The sequence below is a fragment of the Ochlerotatus camptorhynchus genome, unplaced genomic scaffold, assembly GCF_037179485.1.
Source record: "Ochlerotatus camptorhynchus isolate MF236.1 unplaced genomic scaffold, CSIRO-AGI_Acam_v1.1 ptg000349l, whole genome shotgun sequence".
NCBI classification, from domain to species: Eukaryota; Metazoa; Arthropoda; class Insecta; order Diptera; family Culicidae; genus Ochlerotatus; species Ochlerotatus camptorhynchus.
In genome coordinates this window covers 803,935-827,869 of record NW_027040837.1, presented here as the reverse complement: position 1 = coordinate 827,869, position 23,935 = coordinate 803,935, and the positions used below count along the sequence as shown (strand labels likewise).

Sequence of the window (23,935 nt, the reverse complement as noted above, 5' to 3'; positions counted from 1 at the left end):
AAGTATATTCTGTCATACACTATCCATAGTTTTGAAGACCTCGTATTCCTGAATATCTCTGCAGAAGGAAGCAACATCCTGGGGTGATGCACATATTATGTCACGCTCTAAGGGGGGAGAGGGGTGACCCCAAGGCACCGACAACGCATGTTTTTTAGCACAGACGAAGGGTTACAGGACTCAAATCGCCCTTTTTTGCAAAATAGGGTTACAACTTTATATCAGCATTATATTAAAAAAAAAGGGCGATTAGCGGACTTGTTCGCTACTTGAGAAACTTTTCAAGGCGTATTCGATATTTTACAATAAATCATAGCACACAAAATGGCAAAGTCGATTCGTCAAATGGCGTGGATCTGCTCATCACACGAACTTAGCCGATCAAATGACCACACACGGTTTCCCCAGCAGCATGCGTGGTGCCATTATCCATTATTTGCGGTTTCATATCTCACCAAAATTCTAAGCGTCACTCCAAAGAATGTAAATACTGTCTACTACGACGTCTACTAGGGTACTAAACTCCCGTGGGGTTGTGCATGTCCCATGTTTGAACTTTGAAATATAGCAGCAACTGTTGCATGAGTCATCGCATAAACAGCGCCTTCGTATATAAAACTATACACGGCTCGGACTGGTTCAGTCAGCTTTACGGCGCAACTTGAAGCGGGTGCTGTATTTGTTTCGCTTTCAAGCAGAATCTAGAAGAACACGTGATCGGTTCCGATTTTATCCGACTCCGCAGTTAGTGAGTGTTGAAAACATTTTGAAGACTTGCTGCGTGGGAAATTTGCTAATCGTGCCGATAAAGTGAGTAGATGATGAGTGTAATTAGAAAGGACGTAGACATTCCCTTACATAGGACAAAGTGCATTGCAGATGCGAATGGTGACGGTGATGGAAATTGGTGAAATGATAAATGGTGGAAGCTGTCGTCAAGTTTCGCTAATTGCAAAGCTGTGGCGTATCGAAAAAATAAACAGATGTGAACTTAATTGATGCTAATTGGTCGTTGGAGAAGCATTCTACGACGGTGTAGTGCTGACGATAAATGAGAACAGTGCTCAAGGAGTGGGATTCTATTGACTATTAGTTCGTATTTTGAACAAGTAAATATTAAGCTACGCGTCAAACAAAAAAACGTCAATAAGTACGTCACAGACGAACAAATTTCAGAAGTACATAGTTTTGTACTACCTCGGGCTGTGTACGAGGGTATTTTCCAGTCAAATAAAGGTAGTCTGAGGCTGCTTCCGCGAACGGAATAACTAGATTGAATGCAAACAATAATATTGGACGATCGTGAGACTCAAATGTGAAGTTTACCCAGACACATAAAAAAAATCACATAGAATTTACTGCGAAGCTTTCACACAGTTAAAGTAGTGAAGAACTATAACGTTAACGTATTTCACCACCAGCTTTTATCTGAAAACTAACCTTAAATACTTCAAAACACTGCCGCCTTCGAGATTCCGCCAAAAGAACAGCATTCAAACAGGTTTGTTAATCGATGAATTATGTTTATCGACGATCCGGTATCGTTATTTTGGGTAGCCAACGCCTGCTTAGGTCTTCATCAAAATCAAAAATCCAATATAGGGGAAATGGATGTAATGTCGGCCTGAATGCCCCTAATTTGGGCCCATTCATAAATTCAGCAATCGACTAAATTTTCAATAGCGACCAAAAATATCCATTAGTACCGTCGCGATGACGCGTTCATCGAAATAAAATTGATAAATAGCAGATTTTTAGCGATGGGCCCAACTTTAGATCCATAGGCCAACATTAGAGCCGTTTCCCCTACTTATACGAAAAGCAGAAGAGAAAGAATGGCGCATTCAATTTCAATGATCTGGTTTGAAACAGTTTAAAACTTCAAGAAATCGATCGAAACACAGAAAAATTCTGAATTTTAACTATCGCGTAAAATCTCCCTTCGTTTAATTTTGAGCTCTACTTGGCATAAACAGCGAGATCGTTTACAAGCTTGCATACAATATTGCTAATTTATGCGATATTGCGCTTAAATTTACACGAAATACCGCGAAAAATGTATGCCAAATCTAGTGTTAATTTTATGTGCCCTATATCTCGCATAAATTTACATGAATTTTTCGAACGGTGTAGTTCATGAGATTGAGTTTCATGAATTGGCGCGTGTAGTCATTAAGATTGATGCCCTAAAACGGTTGGCGGTAACAGTGGACATAGCGAGGGGAGCGACTTTATCTACCATGCAGGAAAAAATGTGTTTTGCTGTGGTTAGCTGCACGCACGCTGAGTAGATAGAGAGAAGATTGATGCCAATTCTGAAGATTTCCTGCACAATTATGATGCGCGATGCAAGTAGATGCGAGAAATGAATGAAGATTTTTTGAAGATTCATTGGCTAGTGTGAGATTTGTTGAGCATCAATTGAGATTTAGATGTGTCGCCCTCCTCGAGACATAGTTGATTCTAAAAAAATTGGCGCTTTTAGTTCATACGATACCAGCTTAAGCTAGCAGTCCATGAAAGCTATTCATTTCAACTCTAGATTTAAGATATTAATTATGTATAACGCATATGATAATATGGCTCTGAAAAGCTTATTTAATTGAGCCTGTACAAATAAATTAATTTACAAAAGAAAAGAAAAGCTATTCACCAAAGACCGATTCTCCACCGAAACGGTGATGCAAAATAAATTAAAATACGCCTTCCAATTCTGCTTTTGCTTCAACATCGATCCGACGGGTTCGGCTGTTTTTTTTTTTTTTGTTAATTTTCAAGATTAAAAAAAAAACAAACGAAAACATGAAGAAGCAAAACCCGTTTTGATGTTATCGATAATGCCTGAACCGAAAACATCGTCGGCAAAATCTGTAGTTGTCGCTATCGTTCAGTCGGTTCTATCGGATCCGTTTCAAGGTTTGTCCTATGATCGAAATGGTTGTCATGTTGTCCATATCCGAGACCACATGCATCACATGCACTGTACACTTAAAAATAACTATTTTTACCCGAGACGTAATTCATCTTTGACGTAAATTATGGAACTTAAACAAACATGTCATGTAAAGTTTAGTGTTCCCAAACCGAAACATACGCAACTCGACGAAAAGTACGATTGATTGAATTTATTGTCTCGTTTCTTTCAACTGATTCTTATGTGATTCAGGCCGCTTGCATGTGTCGGTCTCAGGGCACGGAAATTTACATGACTTTTTGGTACTGTGTGGTCGTACAAGTCTAGTGGATTTCTCCTAAAATACCTATCGTTGGTTGCAAACCATTTTGTAAAGTTCTGTAAACTTGACCGAAAACGCATAATTTCACGATAAAAATCGATACCTCGAAATTAAAATTCTACCATCTGCATTCTATGGACATCTTTCAAAATTTAGTTAGGGTGGAAGTGAAAAAAAAATTGATTTTATTTTAAAAACTATCTTTATGTCCTTTTACAAGTATGAGACGACGAATATTTTGATGAGCTTTTCATTATACATTAGTTTTAAAAATATTAAAAAGTTGCTTTTAATCGATTTTCCAACAGCTTTCCGTCATACACGGAGAACAAAAACTACCCAACGGTTGAGTTAAGTAAACTTACTTTTGAGTTGATGCCTCTCACTTGCTCTCTTGTTAACAACAACAAAAACGAAAAGAGCAAAGCAACCCAAAATTGAGTTCTATTCTCCCAACTCGACAGTTCCGTGCGCCAAGTTAAAATTGAGTATGTTGTGTAAAACTCAATTTTGAGTGAAAACAACTTAAAAGTAAGTAATCCTGTTTACATGCGAGTGAATGACAATAACTCAAAATTGAGTAGGGTAACTGATGATGGTTGGACCTATTTAGGCCGGTTTCACACGACGGCAACATTCATGTCGTATTTTTTTTATGAATTCAACATATAATTATGAAAAATGCGTGATTAGACCCCTCTTGCTTCTAATAATAACGTAAAAAGTTAAATATTATGAACAAATGATTTTATAAAACGTTTTTATTCAGCAAAAAATTATGATGTTGGTTGGACCTACACTGATCTTGGTTGGACCTAAAAAATGATGGTTGAACCTATTTTTGCAAATGCTAGTTTAGCCCATATTTGTTATAACATTCTTTTTTTTTAACTCTTTATTTGTTCCAAATTCAAAATAAATTACATTTTATTTAAACCTAGGTGCTCCAGTTACTGCAGTAACGTACCAGCCTCAATTGTTATGATATATATCTAAGTGTTTTTACATTGTTCATGTCTTGGCAATTCAGTATTTTAAACAGGTTTTTTAACCTGCATGTCAGTATAACAATTGATATCTTAAAACTAAAAACTAAAACTAAATCTTATCTAAGTATAAAGGGAATTAATCGTTGCAATTGAGGATTGCAACGATTTTTGCCTGAAATTATTAATTATTTTGTTGGACATTTATGCTAAAGTCTCAACATTCGAAATTCTATGTACTTCGGTTGTACTGTACCAGGGAGGCAACTTCAAAATCATTTTCAGAATTTTGTTCTGAATCCTTTGAAGTGCTTTTTTCCTGGTAGTGCAGCAACTAGACCATATTGGCACAGCGTAAAGCATGGCCGGTCTAAAAACTTGTTTAAATATTAGAAGTTTATTCGTCAGGCAAAGTTTGGATTTCCTGTTTATAAGAGGATACCAACATTTTATATATTTGTTACATTTGGCTTGGATGCCCTCAATGTGATCTTTAAAAGTTAATTTTTGGTCAAGTATTAATCCAAGATATTTCACTTGGTTTGACCAGGAAATTGGAACTCCGTTCATAGTGACTATGGTTTCAAAAACGAAGCTCTAGGCTTATGTGGAAATATTATAAGTTGAGTTTTGGAAGCGTTGGGAGAAATCTTCCATTTTTGTAAATAAGAAGAGAAAATATCTAAACTTTTCTGCAGTCTGCTGCAAATAACACGAAGACTTCTTCCTTTAGCGGAAATGCCTGTGTCATCAGCGAACAAAGATTTGTGGCAACCCTGAGGCAATTCAGGGAGGTCCGAAGTGAAAATGTTATACAATATAGACCCAAGAATGCTACCCTGAGGAACTCCTGCTCTAACAGGTAGTCGATTAGATTTGGAATTTTGATAATTTACTTTAAGAGTTCTGTCAGTTAAATAATTTTGAACTAATTTCATAATATAAAGTGGAAAATTAAACTTTTTCAATTTAGCAATCAAACCTTCATGCCAAACACTGTCGAATGCTTTTTCTATGTCTAGAAGAGCAACTCCAGTTGAGTGGCCTTCAGATTTGTTTGAACGAATTAAATTGTTAACTCTTAAGAGTTGATGAGTAGTTGAATGCCCATGGCGAAATCCAAACTGCTCATCTGCAAAAATTGAGTTCCTATTCGTATATCTATTCAAAATTATCTTTTCAAAAAGTTTACTTATTGAAGAGAGCAAACTTATTGGACGGTAGCTAGAAGCTTCAGCTGGATTTTTATCCGGCTTCAAAATTGGAACAACTTTTGCATTTTTCCATTTATCAGGAAAGTATGCCAAATGGAAACATCTGTTAAATAATTTTACCAAGAAAGACAAGGTACTCTCTGGGAGTTTTTTGATGAGGATATAGAAAATTCCATCATCACCTGGAGCTTTCATATTTTGAAAATTTTTAGTTATAGACCTTACTTCGTCCAAATCAGTCCCCCAGGAATCATCAAAAATATTTTCCCGAGAGAAAATATTCAGAAAATCCCGAACAACCTGATTCTCAATAGGACTAGTAAGACCCAAACTGAAATTATAGGAACTCTCGAATTGCTTAGCAAGTTTCTTAGCTTTTTCCAAATTTGTGATCAAAATTTTACCACCTTCTTTAAGCGCTGGAATTGGCTTTTGAGGTTTTTTCAAAATTTTTGTGAGTTTCCAAAAGGGTTTGGAACTCGGGTCTAATTTAGAAATATTATTTTCAAAAGTTTTGTTCCTCAGGGCAGAGAATCGCTTTTTAATTTGTTTTTGCAAATCCCGCCAGATAACTTTCATGGCAGGATCGCGTGTTCTTTGAAATTGTCTCCTACGGACATTTTTAAGACGGATCAAGAGCTGAAGATCATCGTCTATTATAATTGAATCGAATTTAACCTCGCATTTTGGTACTGAGGCAGCTCTTGCTTCAACTATAGAAGTAGTCAGAGATTCAAGAGCATAATTAATTTCATCTTTGGTTTGCAAAGGAATGTTTGGATCGAAGTTATATTCCATAAATGTTCGATACTGCTCCCAATCAGCTCTATGGTAATTGAAAGTAGAGCTGTTGGGATTACAAATTATTTCTTGGGATATTTCAAAAGTTACTGGAAGGTGATCAGAACCGAAATCAGCATGGGTAACCAATTGGCTACAAAGTTGACATGAATCAGTTAAGACCAAATCAATAGTGGAGGGATTTCTTGCAGAAGAAAAGCATGTTGGGCTGTTTGGATATTGAATAGTGTAATAACCTGCAGAACAATCATCAAACAGAATATTACCATTGGAATTGCTTTGAGCATTATTCCAGGAGCGGTGTTTTGCATTAAAATCACCAATAATGAAGAATTTAGACCTATGACGGGTAAGTTTCTGGAGGTCACCCTTGAGAAAATTCTTTTGCTGGCCTACGCATTGGAATGGCAAATAGGCAGCTATAAACGTAAGTTGTCCAAATTTTGTTTCAACAGAAACTCCCAAAGTTTCAAAAACTTTGGTTTCAAATGAAGAAAGAATTTTATGTTTGATTCGTCTATGAATAATGATGGCAACGCCACCACAGGGTCCATCAAGACGATCATTTCTATAAATCAAGTAATTTGCGTACTTCTTAACCTTATGGGCAGGTTTAAGGAACGTTTCAGTTATAACGGCAATATGCACGTTATGAACTCTCAAAAAGTTAAATAGCTCGTCTTCATTATCTTTAAGAGATCGAGCATTCCAATTTACAATATTTAATGCTTTAAAATCCATTACTGAATTTTAAAGTCATGACAATATTATTTGCAAATTTTACTCCAGTTTGAATAGCATCAAAGAGTTAGATTTAAGCATATCAGAAATCATGTCAATTAATGAATTCTGTAAAAATTCCATTTTGGGGGCAGTAAAATTGTCAAAATTTCCGTTAGAACGTTGGTTAGTATTTTGATTTCTACCCGCTGCAATAGCAGCATAGGTAGCTCCATTAACTCGCTGAACATTGTTAGCAGCGAGGGGAGTAGGTACAGATGAAACATTTGAAGCAGGGGAGATATTTGTACCTACGGGTACGAATGTAGAATTTGTTCCTCGCTGACCGTTGTTAACAGCAGAGGAATTTGTACCTGGTCGGAAACGTGGAGCGTTTCCTACCTGACGGTTAGAACGAGATTGTAGGATCGCTTTGCGAGTCTTACATTCCCAAAAATTGGATTTGTGGTTTTCACCACAATTTGAACATTTAAATTTCTTAGGATCTTCCTTCACAGGACAGTCGTCCTTTGCGTGAGAGGAATCATCACAATTCATGCATTTAGCTGGCATGTAGCAATTTTCAGTTCCGTGACCCCATCCCTGGCACTTACGGCACTGGGTGAGGTTTTGGAAATTTCCTCCAGTCTTCCTGAAGTGTTCCCACTTCACTCGGACATGGAGCATAAGGCTAGCTTTTTTTAAGGCCTTAAGGTTGTTTAGTTCACTAGACTTGAAGTGAACTAAATAAAAATCATTAGAAATCCCGTTGCGCGAATCGCCAGGACGGGATTTCATTTTCATTTTGATTACTTGGAGTGGCACAACTCCAAGTAATTTTGCCAGTTCATCTTTGATCTGATCCAGGGATTCACCACTGGGCAGTCCTTTCATGACAACCTTGAACACACGTTCAGTTTTGGTGTCGTAAGTAAAAAATGTGTGCTTCTTCTCAGTAAGATACTTGAGAAGACATTTAAATCCGTCCAAGGTTTCAGCCAATACACGGCATTCACCCCGACGTCCACCCAAGTAACCAAAAGTTCTGATAAAAGGCTATTTATGGCTTAAGCACCTTAGTTGAAGGTGGTCTATAGAATTCTAAGCAGCCTCATTTTTAAGTCGTTATAAGAACTTGAAAGTTCCGGTACCATAATTGAAGAGCATTCCAAGCAGCCTCTGGCGGATCTTGGACGGAACTTTTAGAAAATAAATTAAAAAAAAAGGTTTTTGCCCTCTACACCAATTCTATATTTAGTTCGCACTTTTATGAAAGTTATTTCTAAAGGCGTATTGATTTATCAGCATAAGTATTAGTAATGGAGCTGTTTGAAGAATTAAACCCAGTCCTTCTGCGTGAGAGTCTCAGCACGAACCACTACGTCATCTGAAATATATTAAAGTGAGCTGTTGTCCCGCCTATTGTTGGAGTTTTCTGAGCCTGCTGACTGACTTGAGTACGAAACACAACACCTTGATGAATTTAAATTGGTGTTTGCCCACATGGTATTCCATCACACTTGTGGCGCAGTGGTTAGCAATCGTAGATCACATGACGTATACACGGGTTCGAATCCAGTAAATTACTTTTTAATTTTTTTTTTATTTTTGGATAGAATGTTGCATAAATATAAGAATTATGATTTATTCGGGCCACTGATTATTTCATATTTACGTACATTAAATTTTGTTACAAAAAAGATTTGTGCGGATTGCTTCATGTGGCTTGAAAGTTCTGTCGGAACTTTATTTGAACTTTATGGAACTTGAAAGTTCTGTCGGAACTTTATTTGAACTTTATGGATCTTGAAAGTTCTGTCGGAACTTTATTTGAACTTTATGGATCTTGAAAGTTCTGTCGGAACTTTATTTGAACTTTATGGAACTTGGAAGTGTTGAATGCGGAACTTTTGGTTACTTGGGCAATTTGTAGTGAAAACTTAACTTTCACGAAATTCAAAAGTTCCATGCGAAGAGCATGGAAATCGGAAGTGGTTATCACAATAGGGGGAATCTTTTCCTTCTTGGCATTAAGCCGGGAAAGTTTACTAGAATTTTTCTTGGATGATGGATCATTCTCATCATCCGTGAGCAAATCAAATTGATTACTCAAATTAATTTCATCAGAAGGGGGGTCAAGAGTTTGCCCCTTTCTTTTGCGTTTAGGCGCCATGGCGGCAGTAAATTTTTATCCAAATCGGCTTCCAAGCAGATTACTATAAGAATCTGAAGGATCGAAGAGGAATTTTCCAAATCGATATCCAAGAAGGATTACCTCGGGTAGGGTCCAAACAAGGATCGAAGAGGAATAAGAGTTGAACAAGGTAGAATTTTTTTTTTACAGGTTGAGCACTGAAAAGTGCTGTTTAAATTTGTTGTAGCTTTAGGTAATAGTAACACTTCCTTCAGCAAAAAGCAAATAGATCCGCACGGCAAGAGAGCACGATGTGGACTGTTATAACATTCTTTGTTTAATGCTTATTGGTATCATGAAAAAACCCTTTTTATACAGTTTTTATGAATTTGCTATTTAAAAAAATCAAGAAATTTGAGCTTAACTTCGTTTTAAAAAAAAATCACTTTCCACGCATTAGCTATTCATCATGGCTCATTTTCTGGGAAATCATTGATCTGATTTGGAAATTTTTTAACGTCAAACTATAGGTATTGTGGTCTCATTGAAAGCTATCGAATATTTTTGGAATCGGTCAACTGGTTCCGGAGATATGGCCGGAACAATTTCCAGGGTATATGGAACATGGAGCTAATTTTGACATGGAAGGAATAAAACCTATCATGCGACACTTCATATTACTTCCAAATTCGATAAAAATATCAATAGCAAAATTGAGTGCCTTGGACCACATTGGCCACTTCCGGGCATGTTCTGGGTGCCCCCGGGGAATTTAGGAGCAGAATATCAGAACTTAATTCCGGTTTTATGTTTTTTTTTCTCCTAGGAGTTTTTTTCCGGAAATAAGTTTCAGTTAGCAATTTTTAGTTTGTTAACATTTTATTTCAAGTTAATTCACACACAGAAGGTGTATGAGAAGTGCTTAATGTAAATTCATATTAACAGACTCTTTCGGCGCTTTCGTGGTAGTTCGAAAATCGGTGGTTACCCTTTCAGCCAACCTGACGATGGAATTCCTCCTTTAAATTTACGCCCAACTAGTGACGCAAGGTCTTTAGCAGCTTCCAAGATCTTTTTGGTTGTCTTGGGACTGCCAGAAGCAGCACACATACAAACCCAATCCCCTAACTGGTTCTCCAATACAACACTCAACACTATTTCCCTCCCATATTTCTTGCCGTGGCTTCCCTTAATTTTTGCGTGAAGTGTCATTTTCGGAATATTGTACCTTTTCTGTGCCTGATACGCGGTAAGTGATTTATTTTTTACTAAAATAACAGCCTCTTGAAGATTTTCGACCGTATAACCAAAGATAAATACTAAGATGAAACTGTCGGAAGAAAAACTTTCTATTTGAGTGTCTTCTTTCACGGTCCCTTTCATCCAATGAGAACCCCCCGTATTCAAGGTAATTTTGTGGTTTTGCTGCCCCCTCGGAAGAGATGAAATTTTGCGCTCATTTTTATCAAAACAATCACACCAAAATCAGAGATGTCCCATTTTTTAATTACTCGATTAACAACTAATCGATTATTTTTTGTTCGCTGTGCTGCTATTTTTCCACCAATGAGAGTGCAGCACATGTTTGAAACGATCGGTGATGATCCTGTGGAGATGTTAATGCTTATATCGGCATGATCTAACCGATTATAAATAGTTTACTTTTCGGTTCGTTAATCGATTAAACGATTATTCGAATGAAAATCGGACATCACTAGATGAATGTGAAACGTCATTTCAAATATAATTCAAATAAATTCAAATAAAAACTAGAACTCGAATTGAGTTGGCGCACGAAACTGCCAACCTGGGTAAAATGAACTCCAAATTAGGTACTTTTTCCTTTGTGCTGATAATCCAACAGCCGAGCTTTCGGCAAACATTTCGGTAAAACATTCAGTTACCGTGAGATCGGCAAAGCAAAAATTATCACAACTGTCAAATTTTGCCTACCCTTCGGAAAAATTATTTACAGCCGGCGCCGGTGGTGACTACATTCTCACCCCAATGGGTCTGGGTTCAATCCCAGCCGAGGTTGGTGGGATTTTTCTGTGGCATAAAAATCTTTCGTCACGGCTTCCTTCGGAGGGTAAGTTGGTTCCGGCCCATGTGTGTTGAATGGGTGCGATATACTACGCAGGTGTGGAAGCTGCCTTCCTTCCATCACATTCAATTGCCGTACTCGCTGTCCGTCGGTGAATGGCACTAGATTGCGGAACGGAAACCGACGTTAAATAAAGGAATGAAGAAGAAGAAGAAAAATTGTTACCCATTTTTTGGTCTTATTTTTTGTAGGGTACAAGTACAATTACGATAATTAATTTATGTTTTTGCTTTCGCACCGGTACACTGAAAATAAAATTGAGTTCATATAACGAACGCGCTCGTTTGTGCTACGAATCTATTCGTTGTTATCTGCAACGAAATAGATTCGTACTTTGTAAGAATCTAGTTTCGTTTAGATTCCCAAAATCGTTTGCTTCGTAATATTCGAGTGTTTTACGAAGCGTCGTCATGCTCATTACGATTGATTCATAAGATAGGTACGAACTACTCGTGCAAAAAATGCATGGATTGTAAATAATACGAAGCATTCGTATACTCCTTTAAATTTGTCGAACCTCTTAACGGAATCCCTTATGAAGAGCTTTGAGTGGGTTGGTTTATTTCCTTTAAATTCCGTTATAATTGCTTATCTTTTGACAGATACGCGTATTTCGTCTACTACTTGCAGACTTCATCAGTGCCAAGTACTCAACACCACTGAAGAATCCATCTTTTATCTACGAGTTATATACTAATCAATAGGTACTAAAAATCTGCCATGTCAAAATTTACCTAAACAGGTACCTAAATTCAGTCTCCAACAGGTAGCGGCATGCTACGATGTGTTGTTTTAGGTAGCATGCTAAAGAGTCTCGATTATCCGATTCCTTGATCTCTATTAAGCAATGTTGATGGATTATGTTTAAATATTTCTAGACTTTCGGCTACGTCTAGTTTCCAAGGTGAAGATACAGTCCGCAGGATATTAATGTTTTCCTTAGTCAAATTGTGCCCCTTTTTAACGATATGTTCTGCAACCTTGGATTTAAATTCATAATGAAGTCCTTTATCCATCTTTGTTAGCCTTTTTTACCTCTGCGATGTGTTCCTTAAACCTTGTTTCCAAAGTCCTTTTCGTCTGACCAATGTAGATTTTATTGCAATTTGGACAAGAGATTTTGTAGACTCCGGCTTTCCCTAAGACATTTATTGAATCTTTAGTTGATGCTAACAGTGACTTCAGCTGATTTATCCTACTGCTGAATACTAAATCTAGGCCAAAACTTCTAAACTTTGAAATCAATGGTTTGGTAATGTTTTTGTCGAAATTCACCGCTACTTGTTTTAAACCCTCAGTTACTGGTGTAAGAGTTGTCGAAATACGCCTAAAATGATCCCTTGTTCTTTTATCGATTACTGCTTGAATTGTTTTTTCTTGATTGAACTTTGTTTTCCAGGTAGAATTCTCACGTTGCTTCAGAAGCCAGTCCTCTAAAAGACTGATGGCTTCCTTTACTGGTACACTCGGAAAAAGTGCTGTGACATCAAATGAAACCATGACTTCATCTTCCCGAATCTCTCCTGATGCCTGAAGTTGACTTGCGAATTCCTGTGTGCTGTTAACTGAGCAAGTGGAAAAGGGTTTAGGCATATTTTGAAATTCCTTTACTAGCCATTTGGCAAGCTTATGAGTGGGGGATCCTTCAGCCGAGATAATCTCCCTCATTTCGTTTCCTGGTTTGTGAATCTTTGGTAAACCTTTGATCCTAGGTAGAATAGGGTTTGAAACTTTCAATTGATTCGTACTGTTGCCAATAAACGCCTTGCACTCTTTCAACGTTTTATCCACATGTTTAACTATAGATGGGAGGGGGTCAATCCTCAACTGTCTGTATGGGCCATTAGTATTTTTTCCGTCATCATAGTCCTCTTTGTCCAAAATCACTACTGCATTACCTTTGTCCGCTTTTGTATAGAATACCGGCTTTGTTTTTAGTTCTTTGAGAATTCGAATTTCCTCTTTTTTCGGTTTTACTAAGTGAATGTCCCTTTCCGTTTTGTATTGTCTCTGAAATAATATTCCTGGCAGTCTCGTGTAATAGAATAGGAAGTGTGTGAGTGATTGCAGTCTCCATGTCAACGATGGTCTCTTCCACGTCAGGTTTTGAGGAGATCGCATATCCTAATCCCTTGTTGAGAAGTGTCAATTGTTCTTCTGAGAACTGCTGCGTCGGCCTAGACGCAGCAGTTCTCAGAAGAATCTAGTTTTGGCCTAGATTTAGTATTCAGCAGTAGGATAAATCAGCTGAAGTCACTGTTAGGATCAACTAAAGATTCAATAAATGTCTTAGGGAAAGCCGGAGTCTACAAAATCTCTTGTCCAGATTGCAATAAAATCTACATTGGTCAGACGAAAAGGACTTTGGAAACAAGGTTTAAGGAACACATCGCAGAGGTAAAAAAGGCTAACAAAGAGATGGATAAAGGACTTCATTATAAATTTAAATCCAAGGTTGCAGAACATATCATTAAAAAGGGGCACAATTTGACTAAGGAAAACATTAATATCCTGCGGACTGTATTTTCACATTGGAAACTAGACGTAGCCGAAAGTCTAGAAATATTTAAACATAATCCATCAACATTGCTTAACAGAGATCAAGGAAACGGATACTCGAGACTCTTTAGCATGCTACCTAAAACAACACATCGTAGCATGCCTCTACCTGTTGGAGACTGAATTTAGGTACCAGTTTAGGTAAATTTTGACATGGCAGATTTTTAGTACCTATTGATTAGTATATAACTCGTAGATAAAAGATGGATTCTTCAGTGGTGTTGAGTACTTGGCACTGATGAAGTCTGCAAGTAGTAGACGAAATACGCGTATCTGTCAAAAGATAAGCAATTATAGCGGAATTTAAAAGAAATAAACCAACCCACTCAAAGCTCTTCATTCGTATACTATCAAATCAATATCGTTCATTGTACGAAAATAAAGGCAAAAGGAAATGAAAATATTTTAAAAAATAAAAATAAATAATGTTCAGAAGTCAAAGTAAAAACGTTAATAACATTAATTAGCACAGGAGCACTCGCAAAAAAGTCGAAATCATCATCTTTCTCTTGAACCAAGAAGTTGAATTCAGTCGCATGTCAGGCCACATCTCTGGCTTATAGTGCGATCGTAGCATGTTCATGAAGTTTTGATAACGACAACGGAGTCCAAACCCCTATGTGCTGCGGCAGCATGTGGTATGTTCCAGGATCTTTAAAAAATATCCCAACCTGAATAATAAATAAATAATAATGAATAATGAATATAAATCGATGGTGTGGCTTAGGGGAATCATGTAGTCTACAGCGCCCACGAAAAGGATGCAGTCCAGGTTGCGATCCAGGTAGTATTGGCTGACCTTTACAAACTGCACCAGCGCAGTATACAGGCCAAAACACACGACCGCTTTTCCGTCAAGGACAGATCTTCAGGCTGTGGATGAGATAAGGTATGAAGAGGCGATTAGTTGCAATATAAATGTTAAAACTATGACAAATCACTCACGCCATCTAGATTACTGATGCCGGGTAACGGCCAGCTCTTGTGACGGGATTCTCCGTTTGAGAAATTCCACTTGTACTTTTTCATGATCCTCATTGTTGGAGACGCGCTTTTTTTTTAGTCGTCAGAAACTGCAGATTCTCGTCAACGCCGGAGATCGAGCCATCAAAGTCCACCGTTACCGTCCGACATAATAGTGCCGAATGAATCACGAAAACTTTTCTCCACAAATATCACAATCTCACAAATAAATTTGTTTGCCCAGGCTATCGTTGTATATAAACATTAATACCAAATGCAAATTCATGCAACACAACAACGAATGGTTTCGTAATATTTACGAATAACGTAGCTATGACAGATAGTATGCACGAATGTTTTTCGTAGTGTATACGAATACACGAATGATTTTTGTAGGCGAGGTTTACGTCAATACGAAATTCAGTTCTTGTATTTTACGAATTATGCGTAATGTTGGCGTTGTAACTAACAACATGCAATTAACGAAAAAGTTGTTTTATGTACGACACCCATTTCTACGAAATAAGCGTGGAAAAATTAACGAATAAATATTTTCAGTGTAGTTGCTAAACCTGTTATCGAAATTTGAGCTGAAACTGATGATATTGACGATGATGATATTGATATTCCTAACCGTGAAGATTGAAGATTGAAGGATGAGATAAAACTATAGACCCAGATACTACAATAGATCAAATTACTGGTCGCAGTGGTTTTATGTCCCAAACAGAGGGAAAAAATAGACCCAGGGGTTCAAGAAATGGGGCCCCAGTCGGTTTTTTTTTCGGGTTGTAAAGTATTTCGACTTCCCTGGGCATACCTAGAGTATGATTGTTCTTGCAACACAATTATACTAATGCAGAAATGGTACAGGCATCGAAAGCGCTCAATTAATAACTGTGGAAGTGCATCTAGAACACTAAATTGAGAGCACGCAACAAGAAATGTGAAGGAGAAGAAGGGTTCAAGAAACGTCCCTCCGGAAGATCCGAAACATTCGGACAGGTTGTCAATTCGTAAAAAAAGATCCTATAGCTCAGCGATTTTTCTATTATGCTACATTAATGAATTTGAATCTGAAACCAGCATGCTAGTGGCCACAGAGCAGTCCTCTGGGAGATCTGTAACATCCATAAAAGTGGTCAATTTGCAAAAATTGTTCTAGACCTCCGCCATTTTTTAAAATCACTTGTTGTGAAGCTTTATGAATTAATTTGGAACGGCTGGCCAAGGAACGGTCCTCCAGAAGATCCAGAATATCCGTAAAAGTGGTCAATTCTTTAAAAAGATTCTAAGGCTCCGCTGCTTTTAATGCTCTTGTTGTGATGCTGCATGAATTAATTTGGATCTGGGACCAGCGTGCGCACTTTGCTGGCCACAACGTGTTCCCCCAGAAGATTAAGAATATTCGTAATAGTGGTTTTAAAAAAAATCCAAGAGCTCCATGAATTCCTGGTGATTCTTTATTGTGATCCTACATTAATATTATTGTTGGATTGAAGGCCAAAATGTGTGCCTTAGCGTTAAGGAGGCTCTCCGTAAGATCCTGAACATCAGTAAAAGTGATAATTTAATGCAAAAATTTCTAGATCTGTGCTGGCCTGTCATCCCAGGTAACATTGCAAGATTTATTGAGGTTTTAAAGCACTCTACAAGTCTAAATCATGGTCTACAGAACCCTTATAAAACCCAAATTGTTACTTGGGATGGTGGTTACCTGAATCCGTGGGCAAATTGATCTTTATTGGTTGACTTTTAAATTGCCCCCAGAGGGAGGAGCCAGAAGAAACTTCCAAGTGAAGTTTGATGAGACTTTTGAGGGGTGTTGGAAGAAGCTTTCGTATGAAGTCAAAGTAGCTTCCGAAAGAAGTCGGTATAAACTTCTATTGGAAAACAGATGAACCTTTCCGGCTCAAGAATACATGTAGAAGAAACTGGAAAAAGCTCAAGGAAACGATCAATTTTAAGGGGGAGGGGGCAGAGATGCATAATACCATGACACTCACTCTACACTCGTCAAAGCATCTACCGACTATCGCTGATTGAACATTTTGTCAAGCAGTGAGAGGTAGAGCCATGGCAAACAACAATCACGAGTAATAATCGCTGCTCTCAGGCAAAACGTAACACTCGCTGCTGATGATGAAAAGCATAACGAATACAGTGAAGACTTCTACAGTACAATGATGAGAAAAAGGGAAACGACAGAAGAAAATGAAAACACTGCCTAAACTGAACAATCCGCAATACTTCGAATGATTATTGCTTTGCTCTAGCCCTTTAACAATAAGCATTCGAATTTCGGATGATTTTCTTATGGTTGAATTCGTCGTCAGATGATGAACATCCATATGACTGTCATCCAAATACAGGATGATTTTCGTTTGAAAATTAGCAATAAAACATACTGCACTCAGAGGACAAACATTTAAGAATAGTGTGACATGCAAGTGCTTTTAATTAGATTTATAATTTGATTATGTACAATTCCATACTGAATAGCCATAATAAGCCATTCCATCATGGATACAAAAAAATTTCGTGGTGGAGAAAACCTCCTCCACCACGAATTAACCAAACATTGGTTTTCATCCTTTACCTTTGTTCGTAACAGCTCTGATAGCGATGCATATGCTTCCACCTCGTTTGTCAGCTAAGATCAGCAAATGACGTTCGATAGAATTATTAACATCATCGTTTTGAATGATTTGCGTTATGGGGCTGAACCAATACCATATGCATTTCCATTTAGTATGACAGTCATTCTGCAGAGAGCATTACGCATTTCAACTGAAGACCCTATCCCTTCTCGTAACAAGTTTCATCCAGTATTCGAGAGGAAAATCATCTGATTTCAAAACAACCGCCATCCGGTTGCAGCTATCATTCGAAAAAGCGATTTCGGTATTTTGTTTTGAATGGTCTGAGGTTTCATTCGATCAGAGGATGATGTTTGTGTACAGTGTACGCATTCCACGTTCGACTCGGCACGCGTGACTGTGTGAGTTTCAAACAAAGCTAGCAAAATTAAGCGGAAGCTGTTGGGCTCAGTCACCAACACACTCACATAAGCAGGCAAAGCAGCAACTGTTTCAAAACGAGCACAAATGAGTGTCGTGATTGTCGGGAATGACCATATCGGTGATGGATCAACACCGAAGACGACATTCACCAGTTGCTTTTTACTTCTTTCGTCAATGGAGAGTGCTTCGATAAGCACATTGATAGGAATGTACTAAGCGTTACTACCATCAGCTGTTTGACGATCGTGATTGTGATAGGTCGCAACTCTGGGAGGGGGTTCTGCAGAAGTTGGGACCGGTCATGTATTATGTATTGAAAAATACTCTACGAGGGGGAGGGGGTCTAATATTGATCATACATATGTTACTTCATTTATGGATGGTTCCTAGAATCTTTTTGTACGAATTGACTACTTTTACGGATGGTCCAGATCTCCCAGAAGACAAGTCCGTGGCTAGCAGAGTGCGCATGCTGGTCCCAGATCAAAATTCATTGATGTAACGTCAAAATAAGTGATTTGAAACAACCGCTGAGCGTTAGGATCTTTCCTATGAATTGACAACCTTTACGGATGTTCTGGATCTGCCAGAGGACAGTCCGGTGGCCACCAGAGTGCACAATCTGGCCTCAAATCCAAATTCATGCAACATAACAACAAGTTGTTTCAAAAAATCGTAGAGCTCTAGATTCTTTTTTACGATTGACCTCTTTTACAGATGTTCCAGGTCTTCCCGAGGGCCACTTTGCTGTTCCTGAGGTCTACACACTTAGATTTTTTGCCGAAATGGGTACCACCGAGTAGCTCAGCATTTTATGTTGCTGAATCTCAGTGAAAAACATTGATTTGATTTTTTAAATTATAGTCATTTTAACGCTTTTGGGTCATTCGTGACTTGTCCGGGTTGAGATTTGAACTCGTGACTTTGGCGTGAGAGGTATGGATTCTAACCACTACGCCGGGGTCGCCTCCATTGAAAAACATGATCTATTCGCCTCATGACAGTATTCCAACGGCTGTCGCTTTCTTTTTCCTACAACAGCCTTGAGATTGAGCTATAACCCACATCGATCTTGTGAAGTTATGAAAATGGGTTGTTAGCGGAATGCTTAAATAAAACAGCAAAAAAGGTTATCTTCCATTTAATTCCACTTAATTAATTTTGGTATCCATGATAGATACGTATTTCGACTACAATGTGCAGTCTTCATCAGTGTCATTCCCACTAAAGAACTTATCAAAATCTAACCCCCTTAAGTACTCATCTCCTAGGTAAAAAAGTCAAGATCACAGGTATAAAAATGAAACTACAATGTGTTGAATCGGAACCTACCTAACTAATAAAAACTAATGCTTGATCACAGCAGAAGATCATTTTCTTGTCAAGCTGCTTTGTCAATATCGCCGTGTCGGTCCGGTTTTTCAGCACTGGGAGGCCTATGAAGTCCACCGTGGTTTTTGAAGCAGTCGCTATAAATCAATGGAGACGCATGGTAGTCTAGTTGCATAGGAGTATAGAGTGAATGCCCAAAACATGATAACTTCAAACAAATTTAACTAAAAAACGAACATCGTTGATATTTTTATATGTTGTGTAAAAAAGCCTAAATTTTCTAGGAAAATTATAAAACATATTGCACCCTATGTCTACAAACCATGAACACCATAAAAACAAATACAATCTATGTTTTTCAATTCAAAATTCCATTGTTTTTATACCATTATATTTTTTTTCTAAAAAGTATTTTAATAACTTTTTATTTGATATTTTGATCTTTAAAATTTTTGAAAAATGTAATTTTTGATAACAAACGAGTTTTTGAATCAATCTAACATGAAACTGGTCACCCTACTGACGACATAAAAAATACGGGTCTAATATTTTGAGATAAGGAACAAAACTACCTATTTTTACAAAATTTTTAGAACCACTATATTGTTTTGCTATGGAATGGCTTATTACTAAACAAAAACTCTGCAATGTATATCGAAGTGGACGACTATCTTGATTGCTGTTTAAAATGCAGATTCAACAAATCACACGTAACCTCGATGTGTAAGCTGCTAATTGCTATCCGCTTGTTGGATTGAGATGCCTTGGAAACTTCCACTATCATCAGAAATCAATCCTATCACTTGCCATGTGCGATCAATATAATCAAAGCTACCAAACCGGTTTCCACCACATTTCACTACATCGATACGTTGTTCTCCACGTTAACAAAAATAATGAATTATTAACCATAGACAATTTGCTCGCATCTCGTTCTAGAGTCATGAGGAAAACAATTGTCATACCCTTCGCCGCATTGCTATGCTACTGCGTAGTAAACCAAGCTACGGCACAATCATGGCTGCAATCAGGGAGTTTCGCACCGCTGTACCGTACAACACCGTCTCCAGTTGCCAGAGCTAGAGTTCCAACAACCATCAATTTTTCGAATCGAAGATCTCAGCTAAGTGTGGATCTTGATTCGTCCGTGAGAAACATTGACACCGCAAACGATGAACAGCTGTCACGTGCAGTGGTTGAGTTGGCCCTTCAAATAGGTCGGATATCTGCCGACTCTAACAGCCCAGCAGAGGTTTTCTCACCAGTCAGCATCATGGGAGTGCTGAACATGCTCCTAATGGGTTCCAACGGACTAACTCGGGCAGAGTTGTTTGGTGCCCTCAACCTCAATGAAAAAACTGACTACAAACAATACCACCGAAGAGCGGGTGCTATGATGAGAAACCTCCTGTCCAAAACTCCGAAGCAACTCGATCTGCTCGGTTGGAAAACGAATACTTGCAATACCTACGATTACGATTATGAGGATAACGAGCCTCAACCACCGGCCACTCCAAAGTAAGTCACACAAAAAAAAAAGTCAAACAAATCACTTATTTCTCATTAATTTCGTTTCCTATTTGCAGAGTAAACATCCTCAACATCGCCAACGCAATTTTTGTGCAGAACAATCTGCCAATAAATCCAAAATATGAATCCGCAGCTATGGAAATCTACGGTGCAACGACCCAGAAGATTGACTTCCGAAATGCACCAGTCGCTATATCTACCATCAACAATTGGGCTAACCAAGCGACCTTCGGCAAGATCCGAGAAATTTTGAGTGGATCCTTCTCCACAGACACCTCGATGGTCATCGCTAGCTCGCTGTACTTCAAAGCTACCTGGCAAAATGAATTCATTCCGAAAATCACCAGGCCAAAAGATTTCTACCCTGATGGACAGGACCGGCCCACTATCAAGGTGGACATGATGTCTATGATTCAATGTTTGCCCTATCTCTACGAAAAGTCTCTGGGTTTCAAAATGATTGGACTTCCCTATAGTGACAACGCAACCACCATGTATGTCATGATGCCCGTAAACTCTTCGCGAGTCAAGATACGTGAGCTGCAGAACCGGCTGACTGCCGGCCAGATTGATTCGATGATCACCAAGATGAAACTTCGCACGACAACCCTCACCTTCCCGCGGACGCAACTTGAGAGCAGCACCAATCTGGAGAAGTCATTCCGCAAACTTGGCGTAAAGTCGATCTTTAACGTTCAGAGCAGTGATCTCGGTATGATGCTGAACCAGAATGCTCGGGGGAAAACCCGTTTATTTGTGAGTCAAATCAGCCATAAGGTGAATCTTAGCGTGGACGAAAATGGAACCGAGGGGGCTGCGGTGACGATGACTCTCATCGACCGGTCTGCCTCATCAGTTTACTTTAATGTAAATCAGCCGTTCCTGGTTTACGTTCGGCACGATCCCACGAGATTACCGCTTTTCTACGGGGCGGTGTTTGATCCGCGGGGTTGAGAATGGTTGAATCGTGATTAGTGTTGGTAAGCTATGTCGGCGCCTATGTATGCCAAAGAAAAGTAGAAATCATCAAGCGTTGATTTTAATTTATTATTTATTGTATATTAATAGATACGCGAATGGTGCCGTGCACTTGTTGTATAATGTTCGGAATAAATTGCAGCAGTTCAGGTGTGTTATAATTGAAGCATTTTTGTTTCTACCTTAGGGGCGGTTCAAATATGACATCCACAAGTTTTTCGATTGATTTTTTCTCGCACCCTGTGACATGCTTTTACCCATACCAATTACAGGTACTGGCACAAATTAAAGCACCCCCTCCGCCCCAAGAGTGGATTTCATATTTGAATCACCCCTTACAAGCTTGTTTAGGTCATGCAACCGTTGGTAGTTAGACTTAAGCTGAACTGTGAACTATCAAATGTAACTCCCAAAAGCATCGTCCAAATCTCTGAATTGCAACTTTTCTTTTGCGGGTGAAACGAAATCTCTAAGAAAAGTAAAGTCAATTGTTAAAAAAAAACATTAGCCCACGTTTATGAGCTTAAAAAAATCAGTATTCATGATTTTATGAACCGTACATTTTTTTCTGGACTTAAAATTGTAATCTAAAATTAAGTAGGATAGGCCACCAAACATATAAGAAATAAAAGACATTTGAACAGTATACCCCTCCTTATATCCATTTATCACTCACAAGGAATCAAAAATATCTCCAAATGACAAAATGACAAGCGATCAACGAACCGAATAATAACGCTATGTCAGAAGTGAAAAGCAATAATGATATAATCTTCTTCGTTCTTTTTCATGACAAGCAGTCCGTGCGGCACAACTCACTCGGGGCGGTAGAAGGAAACGAGCAAATTGTTGGCAAGCTGCTTCACGAAGTAAACCCGAAGATGATACACGTGTGTTAATGGGAATTTTTTTTTTTGATGTCTTTTCTCGATTCATATCAAGCTTTGTCCTCATCCGTGTATATTGCAACAAAGCAGGCAAGCAATATATCATTATCCTTCTACCACTCGGATCTAGCTATGTTACAGAGCGAGTTTGTCATGGTAGTCGTAGCAACCGTTTTATCTGTATCGTTGGTTGTTTTATGTGTTTGGATTCGCTGATCACTCAGACTAATTGAATTATCATAATCCAAAACATAAAAAAGACAGAATACTCTTATTTTAGGGAGAACAAAATCATGACCATTCAATTTTACAGTTCTACGATCACCAACTGATCGCGCACGGGTGGGATTCCTACGTTGTGTTGATTGTTGTGATAGTTACAGAGACGGACAAGGGATAATCAACTCTGTACACTGTGCCGAAACACATCGTGACACGCTGATCGGCACGTCATGGCACAACATGACAAGTATGACACAAAATATAATATAAAATGACTTTTGCCAACCGTTGCTAAGGTTTACTACTTTGTTTACTTGATTGGGAAGTTTTTTTTAACAGTGGGATTGCTATTTTGTTGTTGATTTTCTAGCGTAATGGTCCTCAATAATAATAAGATATTGTATAATTGACGAGACACTCCATGTCCTTATGCTTTTTGCGAAATGAGCCTCTACAGAAAGTCCACACGGCTTTTGAGAGATGTTCATAGTTTCGAAAGAATTTTTGTTTTTGGGGAAGTCCAAACGAATTAATCAGAGTCACAACGCCACGTAAGATAGGCTTGAATACGTGTTACCCCCAGATGGCCATATAATCCGGACCGAGAGCCAATTGTATGGGTAAGGAGAATTGTAGAATGCAGATCCGATTGCAGGGCTCATGTACGATATCAACACCAGCCCGGTGCCAAACGATCCTGCCGAACGATGACTGTGGAGGCTGGTGGAGTCGGTAGATCCCGTATTACCGGTTCGCAGTCTCTCTATGCTCATTCGCTTCTGGGTGTTCGTTTCACTGAAGACAACAGTAGTAATAGGAAAGATGCTGCTAGCAGAATTGTAAAATTAGGTTACGGATACAATCTGATTCACGGTATTATTGAACGCAATTGGAACCGCCAGCAGATTCAGGGAGACTATTATGCGATTCCGGCATGACCAAGAAAGGATATAAAATATGAAGGAACAGCAAGCGGATACAAGGAGGTGGTAGTCATCAAACGACTATACCAGTAAGATCCTGAACCGAAATTTGGATGCTGTTGGTAATTATTCGATGGGAGATGTGGATAAACGTATAGAAAGTAAAAAGTTGAGAGCCATGATGATAAAGAAGGGGAGCTACACAGATTTTTTCGTAAATGACTAATCTCAGCGGTTTCCTGAATCTCATGTTCAAAAGTTTTTTACCATGGACAAAGTAGTTTTACTTCACCATAGAAAAGGTAAGGCCTGTTCAGATGAAT

General features: G+C 38.4%; 1 protein-coding gene across 1 annotated transcript; it reads left to right on the top strand.

The window, feature by feature from the left end:
• The first annotated feature begins 661 nt into the window (after positions 1-661).
• LOC135709069 (serine protease inhibitor 28Dc-like) lies at positions 662-22,233 on the top strand. Its single transcript, XM_065231256.1, has 3 exons — positions 662-810; positions 20,012-20,590; positions 20,659-22,233. The coding sequence occupies exons 2-3, from the start codon at positions 20,016-20,018 to the stop codon at positions 21,554-21,556; spliced, it is 1,473 nt and encodes a 490-aa protein (XP_065087328.1). The 5' UTR covers positions 662-810; positions 20,012-20,015; the 3' UTR covers positions 21,557-22,233.
• Positions 22,234-23,935: the final 1,702 nt, after the last annotated feature.

Bases quoted from the DNA above. Each gene is read 5' to 3' on its own strand.
- LOC135709069 (XM_065231256.1), top strand. From the start codon at position 20,016: ATGAGGAAAACAATTGTCATACCCTTCGCCGCATTGCTATGCTACTGC. The intron at 20,591-20,658 runs GTAAGTCACACA...TCCTATTTGCAG, and splicing joins CAACCACCGGCCACTCCAAA to AGTAAACATCCTCAACATCG.